Source organism: Festucalex cinctus, chromosome 10, assembly GCF_051991245.1.
Source record: "Festucalex cinctus isolate MCC-2025b chromosome 10, RoL_Fcin_1.0, whole genome shotgun sequence".
Classification (NCBI taxonomy): domain Eukaryota; kingdom Metazoa; phylum Chordata; class Actinopteri; order Syngnathiformes; family Syngnathidae; genus Festucalex; species Festucalex cinctus.
This window is the reverse complement of record NC_135420.1, coordinates 18,672,373-18,690,048: the sequence shown is the minus strand read 5'-3', so window position 1 is coordinate 18,690,048 and position 17,676 is coordinate 18,672,373. Positions and strand designations below refer to the sequence as shown.

The window sequence follows — 17,676 nt, the reverse complement described above, 5'->3', positions numbered from 1 at the left end:
CTTTACTAAACTGGTTTATAAAATGTCGCTGTACAATAAAAGGTTTAGTGAATGGTGACTCCATACACGCAGACTGCAAAGAACACAATTCAGCGCAACTAAATCGGGACAAATTGAGAGTAACAAAAACTGAAGTACAAAATTAACAAAATCTGAAGATTACGGTTAACAAAAAAACATAATTTGTAGAAATTAATATATTATGGAGGGGAGTGGGATGACAACAAATTGATATAAAACTGCATGGATGTCAGATCCATACATAACGAACACAGAACTTTCATAGAAATGCATCGTAACTCCAATTTAGCAAAAATGCGACATTCCAACTGATTATTTTGTGTGAAAATATATTACAAGAGGTCTTTCTTTTACGTCTCTATTATGGATTTTGTGCAAAAAATATCTACCAAGTATATCTTACTCGCAAACCCAGGTCTGAAACAAATGTACAAGGAATCCAACATCAGTAACTTCCATGCATATGAAAACAAAAGTGTCCATACAACAAACAAAAGAAAGCATGTCAAATATTTAATAAGATACAAAAATATGAATAAATTACTTTCTCCCCCCCCCCCCCTCTAATTTTTACTACCTTCCTGTCTATCGCCTCAGCTTCCTCACAAATGAAAACAAAAGCTGGCAAATTAAGAAGGGGGGGCTTTCTGTTTGAAGGGAACAAGTTCTAAAGTAGGGGTGGGCAATATTTGTCAGGTTACATAAAGTCCTCCAAACAAATGTGTATGATCGGATAATATTAAGAGAGTATTGCTGGTGTCGGGCGGAATCCTTGTACCTTTACTGTTTTAGAAGACGCCCCCCCCAAAAAACAAACAAACAAAACAGCATGTTTGCTAAAGAGAGAGAACCATTTTCAATCATTTAGATTGGTCAATGGTAAAAAAAAATAATAATAATAATAATAAACACACCCATACGTGTCTACTGACTAATAATACATATTTGTGGAAAAAAAATACTAAATTATGACATATTAGATTTCAGCCCGACACCAGCGATATGTGAGTTAAATATTGGAGATCCTTTTATAATAGTTCTGCTATTTGCTTTTAGAATTGCAAAGTGAGAGAGACCGGTTGCCCACCCCTGCTCAAAACTAAACCAGCCCGACTTTCAGTTTCATGCCCTGATCGAACCAGACAACAACAGTAGTGGTAAATTGTTTTACAGCAAATTAAAACTGTGTTAGCAGTGAACCAGGAAATTAAAAAGTCACTTAGATCTTGATGAAAAATAATCTGGATACCAACTTTTTAGACTGCGTTAGTTGTGATAATGTACCAGCTGCACACACGCGCGCACACGCACTCACACACTCACGTACGCACATTCCCCCTCATAGCAGGCTTGCGAGGCTGGTGGTGGGACCGTTCTGTGCTTGGATCTGGACAGGAGGAGGGCCGTCAGTCCACTATGAAGCACAAACACAAGCAAATATTAGTTCATACATATTTTGAAAGCGTCGTTGAGTCTTCCATGAATCTGATTGACTTGCAAGCTATGTTGTAGTAGGTTATAGCACTGGTTCGAAGGGTATTGCTCACACGTTTCCTCCTTGCCGCAACAAGCTCAACTTCCGAGACATACCGTAATTTGCCTGAACATTTTGGCTGAACTCAAAATTGTACAATTTTTGGGGCTTTTGACTTAAACGCATTGGGGAGAGGCGTTAAATCCTTCACGTACACTGATGAGGTTGTGCTCGGGGAGGCTGCAGGCGGCGATGTGGTCCTGTAGCAGCTGCTGGGAGAAGTTCTGGTGCATCTGAGCTGCTTCGTGAGCATCTATGTTGTTCCCAAGCGCTTTGTTCAAATCTGTAAGTGAAAGGTGTGGTCAAAAATACATAAGAACAATGTAAGAACAACTTTTGGAGCACAGATGAATTCCATGTCCTCAAAAGGAAATTCACATAATGGATTATGTTATATAAAAAATTATGTGAAATGAATACAAGTACCTTTCAACAGCGCGGAGGACCAAAGCTGCACAGACATGTCGGGAATCTTGCTGGCCAGCTGCATGGCCGGTACCACCATGTTGTTGCTTTCCTGCATGGAACAGTGAAGAATGTGTGAAAACCATCAGCCACAAGTGAGGCCAATGTAAGGCCACTTAACTCTTTTTCCTGCCAAAAATGTCAATTGACGTTAAGGGCACGCCCACCGAGTACCGCCAATAACATCAAATCATGTCAACAATGTTTGCTTTTTTTTTTTTTGTCAATGGGCAGTGCAACGTCTTGTACAGTGCTGCTTTGTGAATGGGGTCTAAAAAAAATAAAATAAAAAAGACCCACAAACTATGGCCGGCAGATGGCAGCATTGTATTACTTTTCAATGGGCACCTGTGTATTAAATCACATGAAAACATGGCGGATCTTAGGAAATACGTTAACAATTATGGCGTGAATAAAGCGTTGGTCACACTAATCTCATTCACAGAGCGTTACAAAACCAAAAAATATTAATGTCGAAGTGTTTTGTAGAAAACGTGTATTGACAAAAAGCTTGTTTTCTCTTTTTTTCCCCATTTTTGCTTGGTGTCACTCAAATTATTTTCACATGGTGATTACTAAAGAACGGAATAAGGTAGAATTATTTTCGAATGAAAGAATGGAAACAATCTTTCATATAGTATCCACCATGTTTATGTAGGTATAGCACGCAATATTTTGTTTGCCTTGAAAGATGAGTGAAAATGCTCGAAATCGGCTGGCACTGCAGCGGATTATTATTATTTTTTTTAATATATATAACGTTTTGGCAGTAAAAGAGTTAATAGTCAAGTACTTTGAAGATCGATTTTAAAGTTCTTGTAATATGCATTTAGACCTCTACCATAACTGTTTGGGCTAAGAGGTTAACTGGGGATACATTTTTATTAAATATCTAACACTGGGCATAAATGAACATGTACTACAACATATTGTTACAACAATTGGGCCAAAGGTGATGGTATTCAAAAAATTCAGACTTCATAACAGAATGGTAGAAAGAAACAAAAATGAAACTCAAATGGGTCACCATCTTACAAGACGACATGGTTCGTACCCTTGACAACTCAACCGAAGCATTCAGTCAGATCAGTAATTGCGTCTTACTCTGTGGTTGCCCAGCACGTAGAAGATGTGGCCCAGCAGAACAAGCGAGCAAGCAGTCAGTCTGTTCAGGTCCTCGGCATTGGACATCTTCAGGGTTTCTCTCAAGAAGCGTCTGGAACGACAACAAGAATGTGAAAGCGTCAAGGGGTTGAGTCACGAGAGTGGTTTGCATGAGACAGTTTGTGGAGGGGAAGAAAAGAAAAGAAAAGAAAAGAAAAAAGAAAAAAAATCATCCTACTTGGCTTCATTGTAGCGGCCTTGGAAGAAGGACAGCAGTCCCCGGATGTAGAAAGCAGCGGCGCGGAGGCAGTGTGAGCTGACCAAAGACAAAGATGTTATTACAGCTGTTTTGTACTTTACAAAACAAAACTCTCAAACAAAAAAATTAAAAACATGCCAATCCTCTTGAATGAGTAGCACCATAATTGACTATGAAGGTGGCTGTGGATTGCACATTGGCGCGAATGCACCTCTCAAGTAGCATAATAAGATGACCCAAATATTAGTGCTAAAATGTATAATATTCTTTGTAAAAGCACAAATTTTTCAATGAGGTCTTGTTCTGGATCTCAGATGTGTTGAAATGTGCCTATTGAATGTACATTCATATACTAGCATCACAACACTTTAATGCCGTATGTGCGTAAAAAAAAAAAAAAAAAAAAACAGCAACTTTTTTTTTGGGTTTTAAAGAACCTGACCTTAAACAGGTTTACTGTCATTTTACCTGACTGGGAAGTTGTGGTCTGGGTTTATTCTCTCCAGGAGGCTGTACAACTGGAGGAGAGAATGGTCAATGAAGAATGTTTGTCAGAAATTTTTGAAATCATTATTTATAGCACCATCTGGTGGGCATATTGTGCTACTGACGAATGCTCTCAACTTGGGCCTAGTTTTGCACAGGACTTCAAGAGAAGCACGGATTTAAACAAGGGAAGTGCACTTCAGAGGATCCATCTATCATCTAGTCCGGAGAATATTATACAGAAACTAAGGAGGAATGTTAATATCATCTTGTGTTAAATTGAATTAAGGCAAATGAAATATTAAAATAACATTAAGTAAACAAGGTCACAATATTCTAAAAAAGGATTAAGGAAGCCAAATTTGAGATGTGTCATTTACTAAAATATGACAAGGTGTGGTTCTCAATATTTTATAAGAATAATTTTCATTGTCAGACCTCTTGGTGTCTGTTGCCTTCCCTAATGTAAACGCTGGCCAAATTGGTGACGATGTAAGTCCACAGCTCCTGATGTGTGGTAAGCTGCAACACAAAAGAGACACATTTGAGTCAGCAGGAGCAGCCAGGAAGTGATCCAAATGTTTGCATCAAAAATAGGAATGTGCTCACCCGCAAGGCCGTGGTAAACTGTGCTTCTGCGTTATCCATGCAGTTCACCGAGATACAGTAGAGGCCCTGAAAGAAGCAAAAGCACCACATTTTAAGTAAAACTGATACAATTTTTTTTTTTTAAAGGGTTGAATATACTCACCAATAAAGTGTGGAGCTGGGCAGCATGGTTGGTGAATAACCTGGGAGACTGTTGGCAAAGCTGGCACACCTGTGAGATCTAGGAGACAAATGTGTGTTAGTGTGTTCATTTTGCAACAATTAACCAGAACATGCAGTATGAGAGGTAGAAAATACCTCCTGTAGCGCAGTGGCCTTGTGGCCTGTGACGAGCCTGCACATGATGATGTGCTCCAGTAGAATGACTTGAAAGGTAGAAAGGATGGGGCTGCAGTCCAACACTATCAACAAAAATAAATAGACGCAATGAGGGGCGCTCCACTACAATTCTTTGGGAAAAGCACAAGCACACACTCACTCTTTAATTTCTCTAGTTGCATTAACGCCTTGTCTGTGTACTTCTGTGCTTTCTCAAGGTAACCCGCTTGCATGGAGTGCATCACTGTCACCTGTCGCCAAGAAGGGAAAATCAGAGGTCAAGAAAGTGAAAACGGGATGCTTTCTTTGATGTTTATGGCACACAAAGATGACCAAAATGTCCTAGATTTGTCAGTGCTTGACAAGCATCTCACACTAGACCTCTTTTCTGTCAGCATCAAAGGATGGACTCTTTTTCTGAAAGGATTAGCGTTACAAGTATACGGACAAGGAGAATATGTCATGACTAGGGTCATGCAAGGGTTATGTTTGGGTCATGACCGCGAGGTCAAGTGTCTGTTTTAAACTGATGCAACCAGCGTCTAGTTTCAACTAGTAAGATGCTATGTGATGTCAGAAGCTTTGCGATGTCAAGAATCTTTAATCTCTTTATCTGGTCAACAGCCAATCAGATAATTCCATGTCAGTCTTGTTACCAACATGTCTAGCCACAACCAATCAAATCGATTCGCTGTCTATATAAGCCTGTCTGAGGAGGGTGTGCTTTTGTCGGATTATTACCTCTGTTCCTCTGTGCACCCCCACAGTCCAAGTTAGCTTAGCGTTTCATGATTCTCGATACATTCTCGTTGTTTCTCGTCTAGTCAAGTTTGTTCTACGCCTCTTGATATTATGCGAATAGAGTTAAAATATTATTATTATTTTATTATTATTATTATTTTTTATTTTATTATTTACTTATTTATGTCTGTGTTTTTGGGATCAAACTCCAGAGCCTAACAGAATACGCTCAAGAGAATAAACGATAGGGTTAGCATGGTGGGGATATAGTGGTAAGCACGTTTTTTTTTTTTTTTTTTTTTTTTTTTTTAAATCTTACACACTCGAAATGCACAAAAGTGTGGGGAAAAAACAAACAAACAAACAAACAAACAAAAAAACTAAAAATTAAATACAAAAATCCAAAACTACTATAACCCTGCTCTGGGCCAAATTATTTCAAATGTAACTGATCTCCAAACAAATGCTATTTTTAAAGTCAACCAGTGCTACATAAATGTTTACAGTCAACCACCAAGATAGCATGGTGTGAGGAAAATAAACCAAATGCAATGCTTACCAGATAAACAAGGACACACATGTGCTCCTTCGGAAGCCAATGAAAGAGGTCGGCGGGGTTGGTGGGAAGAATCTCGTCATCGTGGAGTGTCGAGATGGTCTGGATGCACTGCTGCAGTTGCTTCAGACACGGCTTCACACTCTTCACCTAAGGGAATATGGATTTGATTCGATCAACACGTGACGTAACGCTTACAAGCTTTCAGGACCATCAGCACACTCTAATCTCATCCAGTACTTCATCGACACTGTTCAGACTATACCTGTCCAGCGTCCAGGTAATGTGTGACCTGTAGAACCAGAAAGAAGACCCTCAGGGACTCCTTCTGGATAGGGTTTCCCTGCCAGTTCTCTACGATGGTTCCACACAGCGTAAGCAGCGGATGAACCTCGCCCAGCTTCCTCTCCATTAGCAGCAGCTGTTGGGCAAGAAAAACGTCACTTGACAAAAAACGTTTAGAACAAGACAAGCAATATGAAAGGCCAAGGCCATACTATAAAAGAAAAAAGTATAGAGAGAATAAAGGATATAATAACAGGTTTAAAGATTAAATATGATGAAGAAAGGGTATAAATTAAGTGATATTAAGTGGGGAAAAAAATCTGTAATTCCACAAAAAAAAAAAAAAATAGGGCAATAAAGACCAAGCCATTTAAAGAATAAACTATTAGGAATAAACAGTTGTAACTTATGAGCAAAAAAAAAAAGAAAAAAAGTCATACTTTAATAGAATTAATCTAACCACATTTATAAAGATTACGTCACAAAAATAGGAGAGCAGTCATAAATTTGAGAAAAAAAATAAGTCTTGCATTTTAAGTCATAACATTTAGTCATAATTTGAGTGTTTTGTAGTTTTATAACAATCCTTATATAATTTAAAAGGGCTGCAATTACATGAAAAAGTAGAAAAACGAGGGAAAAAAGGGTTGTCATTTTATGATAGTCGGAAAGAAAATAACATTGTCATACAATGAGTAAATTGTATGAAAAAAGTAACATTTTACATTATAGTTTTATTCACAAAAGCAAAAACTATGTAACCGGGGTAATTCAAAGAATGCAGATTAAATTCAACAACAACAAAAAATGTAATTTTCAAGCTAAAATTCTAACGAGTAGAAAAAATAAATAAGTCTTATTCTGCAGTCAAGAAAAAGTTGCAATTTTACTGGAATGAAGATGCAATTCACTAAAACTGAAAAAATAAAACAGATACTATGACATTCTTGAGAAAATTGTTTTAAATTTAAAAGAAAAAAAAGTTGAAATTTTCAAGATAAATTCTAACGAGAAGGAAAAAAAATGAGTCTTATTCTATAATCAAGAAAAAGTTGCATTTTTTTCTGGAATGAAGATGCAATTCACTAAAAAACTTTGAAAAAAATAAAACAAATACTATGACATTTGATTTTTTTTTTTCTCATATTATCACAACCTTCTTTTAAAAACCTGATGACTCCCCCCCCACACTGCCCTCATATTACTTTAGGCAATTCTGTAATGAAACAACTTCATGAATAAAAGTTTGACTCACCATGCCTTTACTGAGGAGAAACAACGCCCTTGAAGAGACAAAAGCATCAGGTCAGCGTTCCTCACAATCAGTCAAGTCAGTCAATATTTACGTTGCTATAATTAAATGGGGCAGTGCCAATACGCATTTCAGAAAAATCAATACGGGCTCAGGAAAGATGAAAACATTCATTGAAAATGTCTGAAGGTCTACACAGCAAACAATTGGGTTAGATTAAAATGCTACTGCTCACTTTGTGGATGTTTCAGTGCCCTAAAGACTAAGACAATATATAAAAAACATCCTGGGTAGTACTTTGTAAAACATGAGCTGAGATGTACCTGGTGTATTCCGAGCCCACCACACGAGCGTACTCCGCTCCAACGCCCAGCAGGTCGCATGCTGACACCAAGTCTTTCTCCAGTGTATGAAGTTGCTGGGGAACAAGAAAATTCATCTTGTCAAAGTCAGCATTTTTTTTAGCCTCGTTGTTCTGTATAAACAAATCAGAAACTGAATTTGAATTGAACAGAATATTTTTATTTTTTTCAATACATTAATTTAAAGTGCACCGGGGGCATTGACCAAGTGATAGAATGCTACCAAATTAGCTTATTAGGTGCATTGTGTCAGCGATCGTTGCTGTTGTGTAAGCCAGTTCTGCTTTGCAGAAGAGGCCTTGCACTTTATTTTCTTTCATAAAATAATCCTAAACTTCGGACATTAACCACTTCCACTTTTTCTGTTCTCAAATCATTCGAATACTCGCTTACTGCTACTTTACTTTTTTAGTACCAGTGTCATAAAGCAAGTGACAAGTGTCGTGATGTTGGTGCATGTCATATGTGTTGGATGAATTAAGTTTTATATTAGCGGTTGTTGCCCACTATTTATGGACTTTATCTTTTGGCTATGAAGATGGAGCTTTACTTGGTACTGCTGTCCTTGTTTCTTGCTGCTAGTCCTGTGGTCCCAACTGGTATGTATGAATATTTTGAGACTAGTGGAATAACTTTAACTAGCAAGACTAACTGCGAAGCTTATGTACAACAAGTTATTTCACATTTTGCTGCCCTTGTGTCTTTCGCCACTATTGGTCGTGGACAGATGACTGATCCTGTTTTTATTTGGTTCGATGACAGTCTATCAAAATATGACCCTATGTAAAATCAGTCCAAGGCGCAAAAGAGGTTTAAGACCACTTATATGGAGAACTGGTTATTAGTAAGCTGTATGCTATTTCGACTACAAACCAGTGTCCACTTTTACAAACAGAATGTGTCCAGAATGTAATATGTACCGCCAGCTGGAACAACAGCCTGCAGTGCCAATATGGTGTTTGTTGAGAAATCTGGATGGCCTTGCGGAGAAGAGGTTTTGCAGAGTCCACCAAATTCTGAAAATAGATCACCAGTTAGTGCAGACGTGAATGAATACTGAGCTTATTCAACGCAAATACAAATGAATAGCACGCTTGCAACTAACAACACTGTGCAAATGCATGTATATTGCAGTGGAAATCCTCAAGTGCATGAACATCCCAATATTACCTGTTGGCAAAAGAGTTCCGATAAAATGCTTGCTGCCTCAAACTTGACATCTTCGAACTGAGGAACTTGCTGGGAAATGTTCCACTGCAAAAGAAGGAATACAAACATTATTCGAGTCCGAAGTCACGTTGTTGTTGTTCTCTATAATATTGGACCATTTAGAAGCCCATTCAGCAGCTAATTCTGCACAACACGTAAAAGAATGAAAGCGACCGAGTGACTCAGTGAGGACGAACGTGTCATTATGTAGTGGCGAAAATGAAACAATTGCAAATTAGTGATATCGGACGAATTGACAAATATAAACTAGGCGCTTAGAGGAAAGAAAAAGAAAAAAAGTCTTCGTTGTTTCCCAAACTGTGGCCTACACCCGCCCGCTCCGCCGCTGCGATCCCCGCTCTTTCCTAGCTCATTTAAGCCCGCTCACCGCCTCCTTCAGGTGGCTACGGGCCAGATCGCTGTTCTTGGTGTGGTGGTAGAGAACCGAGCCCAGCTGGAGATGCGTGCGGGCCTCTATCCTCTGTGGCGGCTTGAACTGGAACACAGCCTGGAGACAATGCACGCAAAGGCGTATTTTGGGCGGACTGGAGGTTCGGAAATGCTCCGCGAAGCCGAGTAGGGCGAGGTACCAGCGCTCCGGGGCTTCTACGTTTGACGCCATTTTCCCTGACAACAACAAGTTTTTCAGCGCTCACAGGCCAGGCTGCTGGGTTGCCAGGTGCTGACTTTGAAACCCTTCTGTCTCAGATAATGTGCTCAATTCGTCCCCTTTACCTCACGTGTGCATATATTATTTTAAAATATGTGATTTATGTTGTCATTTTCACGTTCATTAGAGACATTACTGTTTTGTCAATTCACACAGCAGCCTCCATGTCGCTTGTACAGGGGATATTAAAGTGGAATTAAAATAATAATAATCATGTTAATAATAATAATAATAATAAATCACCAACCATTGTTTTATTATTATTTATTTTATTATTATTTATTTATTTTATTATTATTATTTTTTTATTTATTTACATTATTATGTTTTATCGGACCAGAAGAAATTCGTGGAAAATGTGATATGGTCCCATGAAACCAAGGTTGAACGTTTTGGCCATAATTCCATGTATGTTTAGTGCAAACATAAAATTGCCCATCACCAAAAGAACCTGCAGTGAAGCATGAATGTCCATGCTTCGGGTTACTGTTAAAGCAAAGGGGGGGGATCTGGCCTTAATGTTTTGTTCATCATAGGCACTTTAAATGGTGGCAGTTCATGTGATTTGTTCATTCTGAACATAGCCACATCCCACCTATTAGAGGGTTCAGACCTGTTTAACCAGCGGCAACCGCAATATTTTCATTGTTTACTTTTACTTTCTCTCTTGGATAGCCCCCCCCAATTGAGTTGTGCAGGTTTAGATCACATCAATGGTGGCACAAGTTTTCAAATGGTTTATCTTTATCTATTTTTTTTTTAAGATATATATTTTTTGATATCACAAAAACCTGGCATTTGAACAAGGGGGTGTGTAGAATTTTTTTCTTCAGTATATCCACTCTAGTTTGATTATATAGGCAGCACTGTGGATTACTGATTAGCATGTCTACTCAATTCTTGAATTCCTGTGTGGAGTTTGCTAGTTCTCTCCATGTGTTTGTGTGGGTTTTCTCCAGAGAGAACGTGCAGAGTCCACACAGGAAGCATTCAAATACAAAATTTCTTAACGATAATACTGAATTCTATTAAATTTTAGCTTCCCAATTAAATTTACTGGCAACAATATTTTCTAGAAAATTTCTGAAAATGTCCCTCCACTTGAAAAAAAACAAAACAAAAACAAAACGCAAACCTATAGATACATGAATGAATAAAGCTAAATACTATAGACATGTAATAAATCAAATTATAAACATGTGATTATATTCATGTCCAAAATTTCACCTTCACGTTTTGGCCTATTAAAACGCCTGACAAAACGCTGAACATTTAAGGGACAAACAGATCGAGAACCTGGCAACCCAAGATCGCGGAAAGTGTCGCGAGATTTCACTCGCGACCCACTTCGCTAGTGGGCGTTGTAGTCCAAATAGTGGGCAGTGCCGTCCCACTTTCTTGAGGACGCGGATTGTGTCAGTCGAACCCAAATAATCTGCTGCGCAGCAGCAGAAGCTCAACGCAGATGCATTTCCTCGCGTGAATCGTCTATAAATAGGAGCTGGGCAGTTTGACACCTGTCTTTCACAATCATTTCCCTTAGGAAAGGACGAGGGGGAAACAACACGAAAAGGCATTGGACTTGAGTTGCGCGTGGAGCGGACCAGCCTTCCGAGAGAAAACAAGCCGTCCATGCAGGAATGTTGACATAAGACATCGGCAGCCTCTTAAGGTAATGTACGAAATATAGCGTTTAATCAAAATTTATGATGTGCTGCTTAGCTAGTTTTTAGGTCTGAGGTGTGATCAAAATGACACATTTGTTGTTTGTCATTGAACTGCCCCCCCTTGTTTACGTCTCACTTTGTGTACAATAATTGCACGGGCACGCGCACAACGACTGGTGATGAATTGAAAAAGGGAAACAAAAAAAGGGAACAAAGCTGTGCTGCAGGATGTTCCTAAACAGCGCTTATTTATTTATTTTTTTGCAGCGATCCATCTGCACTGGTTCCGAATCATGTGCGTGCGTGGGGGTCACTACCACCAGTGAGTGTCCCTCATGGCCCACCGAATGCACGACCACCAAAGCCGCTTGCCAGTGGCCCAGGCCGCGGTTCTGACTCTGCCTCCTTCCAGCCAAGCAAAGGTGTGTCTCCTTTAAAAACTCACGCTCATGTGTTACATAAGAGTTGTTTGATTCAAGGGATTACTATTGCATATTTGTTCAAACTGTTTGTCTACACTACTGAAAGCCACTGATTTGTGTTTTGTTTTGATATCCTTGATTTTAAGCTAAAGGCCCATTCACGATTTTGCTCTTTGTCCTCACTACGATGAAAATTCAGTGCCTTAATGGAGAGAAAGACTTTGTCTTACAAGTAGCATTTTCCCCCCACTTCTTGTGCACTTTTGTCCTACTCGTACACAATTAAAGCTCACTAGTAAATTACTACTGCAGTAATTGCCCATTAGTAGTTTTGATGACATTTCTGCACACTAGTAGGACAACTTGGGCATACTAGTCGGACAACTACATGCTAGTCGTGAGGCAAAATTGTGCACATGTTGACATTTGTGTTCTACTAGTGCAGCTGGTGAAGCACTACATGTTGATTAGTACAATTTTTAATGTCACTAGTAGAACACAGTTGTCATCTTGGGTACAGTTTTGCCTCACTAATAATAACATGGATAGGCGAGTACGGGGAAAAAAGTAGCGTATACAAAATTTGAGGACAACTAGCGTACTAGCTTAAGGTGCACTAGTAGAAAGACTAGGTTGCACTAGTAAAATGAGTACTAACATTTTTTTCTCTGTTGCCCTTTACTACTTATGACATTTCTGTACAGGACAATTTTGGCGCAGTAATGGGACAATTATAGTGAGGCAAAACTAGTTGACAATATTGTGTGTAAATGGCTTTCTATTGGCAAGGGGCTCACCCAGTGCACTATTACCGTCATTATTAACGCGACCGAGAGCATTCGATCCAACCTATCGTTCAATTGGGAAAAAAAAAAAAACCCTCAGGAGGAGCTGTGTAATCCACATCTCATCAAAGTACTTGCTAAACATGATATTTTTCCATGAAAGACAGACTTAAATGGCTCTTGGGTTTTAAAGCAATACAACATGTGCACTCTGCTCAGCTAAGTGTTGTTTTTGTGACACTGCCAGTAAGAGCGTGCCGGACGCAGTACAGTAGGTAGTCTTGACTCTGCTGGTGTCCTGCTGTAAATAGAAGGAACGTACAGGCTGGCGTAAAACTGGGTCAGATTACAGGCCTCTTCATATTTACAAGCATTTTAATTTCTCCCCATTGGAAGCGGTGGGCCTACATATTGAATGAATTTGTTCTAGTTTAACTGTCACAATTATAAAACAGTTAAAGTTATATTTGAACAATTTTTACTGTTATAGTCTTAAAGTAAAATAGGTTGTATCAGCTGTGTAATTAAAATGAAATCAAGCAAAATTAGCTAGCATACTAGCATAGTGTTTTTGGTTTTAGTGTGATGGCAAGGTAACTTTATTTATATAGCTTGACAAGCTCGCTTTTAGCCTACCTTAGCTTACCAGGATATAGCTTTGACATTTAATCACATTTACAACGAAAAGGAAAAGTAGTAGTTTAAAAAATGCCTATAAATGGGCAACAAAGCATAGTTTTTAACCTGGATTTAAAAGCATTTATATACTTAGGGCTGACTTTACTTCCGTTGCCTTTGAATCCTGGGCTCCGCTAATGGACTCGAGTCAGCATGGGAGTCTTCTGTCCGGATAGCCAAGTGTAATGTTCCTATAAACAATTTCAGCATCCACGATAGCTACTGACCTCAATTAGCGTTGTGAAATTGTGCTGTGAGGACATTCTTATCACTAAAGAGTGGCTGTTTATTGGGCTTGGCTGCCCTTGAGGTGTGTGAAAAATAGGCACGTGCAAACGTGCATGCACAGTTGCACTAACACGCCTGTTTAAACCTCCATAGTTAAACACAATCTGTTGTGATGCTGGTTTTTCCCGTACGACACATTATAAAGGGAATTCCCTTCGTTGGCTTATTAGTATAGTTGCCTAAGTCATAAATATTTGAGTGTTTTGAGAAAACAAAAAAATTCAACAAGCAAGAAGACTCCAATTGCCTTGATTGATTCAACCTTTGAAGATTGCTATGACCTGGATGACTGATAATTTACACAGACATAAAGAAACATCATGTTAGCAATCACATTTTAAATGCGTTAGAATTAGAATAAATTGTTATTGGTTTCCATTTTTTTAAATTTTTGTGAGGAAAAAAAAATGATTTAAGCATGTGTACCAAACAGGACCTGAGGCCCACCTGGACGGCGTTGGACTCGCTACTGTGTGGGGCGTTCGCCGGAGCCGTCGCCAAAACCGTCATTGCACCCCTGGATCGCACTAAGATCATCTTTCAGGGTAAGGGGCAGAAAATGAACATTCCCAAGATATGGGTGTCAAAAGTTTGAAACATAAATCATTCATTTACCTTCTTTTTTGTTTGCTCACTGGCCCTGCAGAATGTTAAGTGTCTGATGTAACTGTTAACTGCTAATCCTCTTAGTAGATGTTTAGCCTACATGGGAGAATTGGTTGTTCTAATCATGTTGTTTTTCCATTCTTTAGTGTCCTCAAACAGGTTTTCGGCAAAGGTGAGTTTCACTTATATCTGCAAAAATCTCCATTGATATGTTACATATACTGTACAAAAACTATGGATAATGACATTCAACTTTCTCCTCTTTACTTAAGCAACAATGTGTAGTACTTTAGCCCTAAAAATGTCAGCTTCAATATTAGACAATGATTATACACTGGCTTGTAATTAGCAGTGACATTTCTGTTGTTGCTATGACGACCTCCAATCGCCTTCGTCAACGGTCACAACAATGATGACGGGAGATCGCTCATGCTACGCTAAAGCTAGTGTCGATGCTGATGTTAGTGATGCATAGTACAAGAACAAAAACATAAACAACACATTTTCAAAATTGTTATGTTTTACATAATTGCGTTGACTTTTCTTTTTAACTGAGAAACTGAGAGAAGTATTTTTTTTTAAAGAGATAGTTTTCTGAATTTTTTTTAAATATTTTGTTTGTTTTAGGAGTGGAGTGGTAAAAACAAATAAACAAATGTCATAATAATAATAATTATTATTATTATTACAAAAAAAACTTTTTATTGGTTTGTGGATAGAATGAAAACTGTTTATACAAAAAATAAAAAGGAAAACAAAGGAAGTAGTTAGTAAAAAAAAACAAAAAAAAACTTTTTCATAATTTTCAGTCAACTTAGAGTATTTTTTGGATAAAAATACAAATATTAAAAATCAATTCAAATATAAAGAAACATGTCTAAATATTGGGGTTCTTTTTGTTTGTTTGTTTGTTTGACTAAAAAAAGATAAAAATTAGTTGAAATATCACCAAAGGCTTTTTTTTTGTTTGTTTTTATGTTAAATTATAAAAAATGAACAAAAACTTGCCATTGTTTAAACAAATAGATACATAAATAAATAAATCCCACTTCATAACTAAAACTACTGTATCTCGATTATTCTTTGCTGGCACTTTGGACCCATTCAAAATGAACTATTGAAACCTCACAAATGTTTTTTTTTTTATATTATTGAGACATTATGGGACATCTAATTTTTTTTTTAAATTCTAATGCATCCAGGAGGCGTTCAGGGTCATCTACTGCTCGTATGTAAAAGATGGGCTGCTGAGCCTGTGGAGGGGCAACTCTGCCACCATGGTGAGGGTCATGCCGTACGCCGCCATCCAGTTTTGCTCCCACGAACAGTACAAAAAGGTGCTGGGGGGCCACTACGGCTTCCAGGGAAAGTAAGCATCACCCCACGACGTTTATTTTGACTATATTTAGTTTTGCATTTGTCGCTGCAACACTTTTTTTTTGGTTGCTTTGTTTCAGAGCTCTTCCACCATTGCCGCGTTTCTTGGCCGGCTCGTTGGCGGGGACCACCGCCGCCATGCTGACATACCCGCTGGATATGGTGCGGGCCCGTATGGCGGTTACAGCCAAAGAAATGTAAGAAATATGTTGCTACATGAGTCATGACTCTTGACTTCATATCTAAAACTTCATTTTGACAGGTACAGCAACATCATGCACGTCTTTGTGCGCATTTCCCAAGAGGAAGGCTTAAAAACCCTCTACAGAGGCTTTACCCCCACAATTCTGGGCGTCATCCCCTACGCCGGCATCACATTCTTCACTTACGAGACCCTCAAGAAACTTCACACGGGTACCCGCAGAAATATCGGGACACTTGCCGGTTTTACGGCTCATCACTCACCTAACCATCTTTTCCTTGCACACTTCTAGAAAAGACAAAACGAGCTCAGCCGTACACCGTGGAGCGTTTGGCCTTCGGCGCGTGCGCGGGCCTGATCGGACAGTCGGCCTCGTACCCTCTGGACGTGGTCCGCCGGCGCATGCAGACGGCCGGCGTCACGGGCACCCCCTGCACCACCATTTTGGGCACCATGCGCGAAATCGTGAGCCACGAGGGCATCGTGCGCGGACTCTACAAAGGCCTGAGCATGAACTGGCTCAAGGGGCCCGTCGCCGTCGGCATCAGCTTCACCACCTTCGACATCACGCACAGCCTGCTCGTTAAAGTGCACCAGATGGGCTTCTTCACCCACTGACGAGCACGTTTGGGCCAATGGAGCTCAGAAACAGACTTTAAAAGAGTCACAATCAATCACTTTAATGGGAACTATTAAGGACAAAACGTGTATTATGTGTTTGCACTACTGAATGTTCTTTCAAGATAATATGAATTTTGCCTTGGTTAGCTTTGATTTCAAGACAAATGCACATGGGTTGTTGTGACCATGATTTGTGCTAGGGCTGAACAATTTTTGGAATCTTAACTGCGATCCCTCCCCCCTTTCAGTATTACAATTGCGATTTAATATGCGATTATTTTTTTCAAGGTCCTCTTTTCATTTTTTGGGTGTGGGGAGGGGGGACACAAACAAGAAGTTGATCAGTATTACAATAAAAATCTGATTTATGATACATAAATGTTTTGTTTTTTGTAAATTAGGCTTATGCTAAAGTAAGAATTTATATGAAAGTTTATTCAATTCAATTCAATTAGTTTTCAACTTGGGAAAAACTTTGACTTGCAGCCTTTTAAGCATTGACCATGATAACTTCACAAAATTCTACCACAAGTCAGAAAGTAATAAATCAGCTTACCAACAGTAAACAAATCTGCTTTATCACTCACAATTTTCACATTTCATGAAACAAGATGTAAACGTGAACGCTTCATAAGCACTGAACTTATCTAGACACTGTAAGGAAATGAGCAGTTCTTTCCCCTAAATTGCAGTTTTTGCCCTTTGAAATTTGCATTGTTGTACTGTACGATATGATTTCGATTCATTGTTAAGCCCTGATTTTACCTTACAGTATGCGTTCATGATGAATGTCCTATTCAAGTACTATCATGGTGATTACGAGTGAAAAAAAAACAAAACGTATCGCTGTCTAATCAAAAGTATGTATTTACTTTTGGACTTTTTTTTTTTTTTTTTTTTTAATCTACAAGGTATCTGCAAATTCCCCTGCATTATATGTGACCACTAAAGTATTTTAACAAGCTTTGAATGTTGGATATAAGCATAAAGGCCCTCATTTTTGAAAGCCAACAGCGTTTGTGTTTCGAATGTGAGATTGTGGTGGGACAGTTTCATTTAACAATATGAGAACTAAATCGATGTATAGATTTCTTTTTAATAAAAAGGTACGTTTATTCCAACTACATTTCATTTATATTGTGTTTATTTTACAATTCAA

General features: G+C 38.7%; 2 protein-coding genes across 2 annotated transcripts; one reads left to right on the top strand and one right to left on the bottom strand.

Moving 5' to 3' along the window:
• Window positions 1–575: 575 nt before the first annotated feature.
• On the bottom strand, window positions 576–9,879 carry mau2 (MAU2 sister chromatid cohesion factor). Its single transcript, XM_077534985.1, has 18 exons — window positions 9,590–9,879; window positions 9,163–9,246; window positions 8,913–9,008; window positions 7,954–8,048; window positions 7,634–7,661; window positions 6,359–6,514; window positions 6,097–6,243; window positions 4,957–5,047; window positions 4,776–4,879; window positions 4,621–4,698; window positions 4,479–4,544; window positions 4,308–4,391; window positions 3,852–3,901; window positions 3,363–3,440; window positions 3,125–3,236; window positions 1,982–2,072; window positions 1,711–1,838; window positions 576–1,435 (listed from the first exon to the last, which is right to left on the bottom strand). Exons 1-18 carry the CDS (start codon window positions 9,821–9,823, stop codon window positions 1,361–1,363), a joined length of 1,797 nt encoding a protein of 598 aa, XP_077391111.1. The 5' UTR covers window positions 9,824–9,879; the 3' UTR covers window positions 576–1,360.
• A 1,376-nt stretch (window positions 9,880–11,255) lies between these two features.
• On the top strand, window positions 11,256–17,643 carry LOC144027480 (mitochondrial coenzyme A transporter SLC25A42-like). The gene is made up of 8 exons (XM_077535035.1): window positions 11,256–11,543; window positions 11,806–11,960; window positions 14,145–14,256; window positions 14,464–14,489; window positions 15,520–15,686; window positions 15,775–15,891; window positions 15,957–16,108; window positions 16,189–17,643. The coding sequence occupies exons 2-8, from the start codon at window positions 11,874–11,876 to the stop codon at window positions 16,512–16,514; spliced, it is 987 nt and encodes a 328-aa protein (XP_077391161.1). The 5' UTR covers window positions 11,256–11,543; window positions 11,806–11,873; the 3' UTR covers window positions 16,515–17,643.
• The last annotated feature ends 33 nt before the right edge of the window (window positions 17,644–17,676 follow it).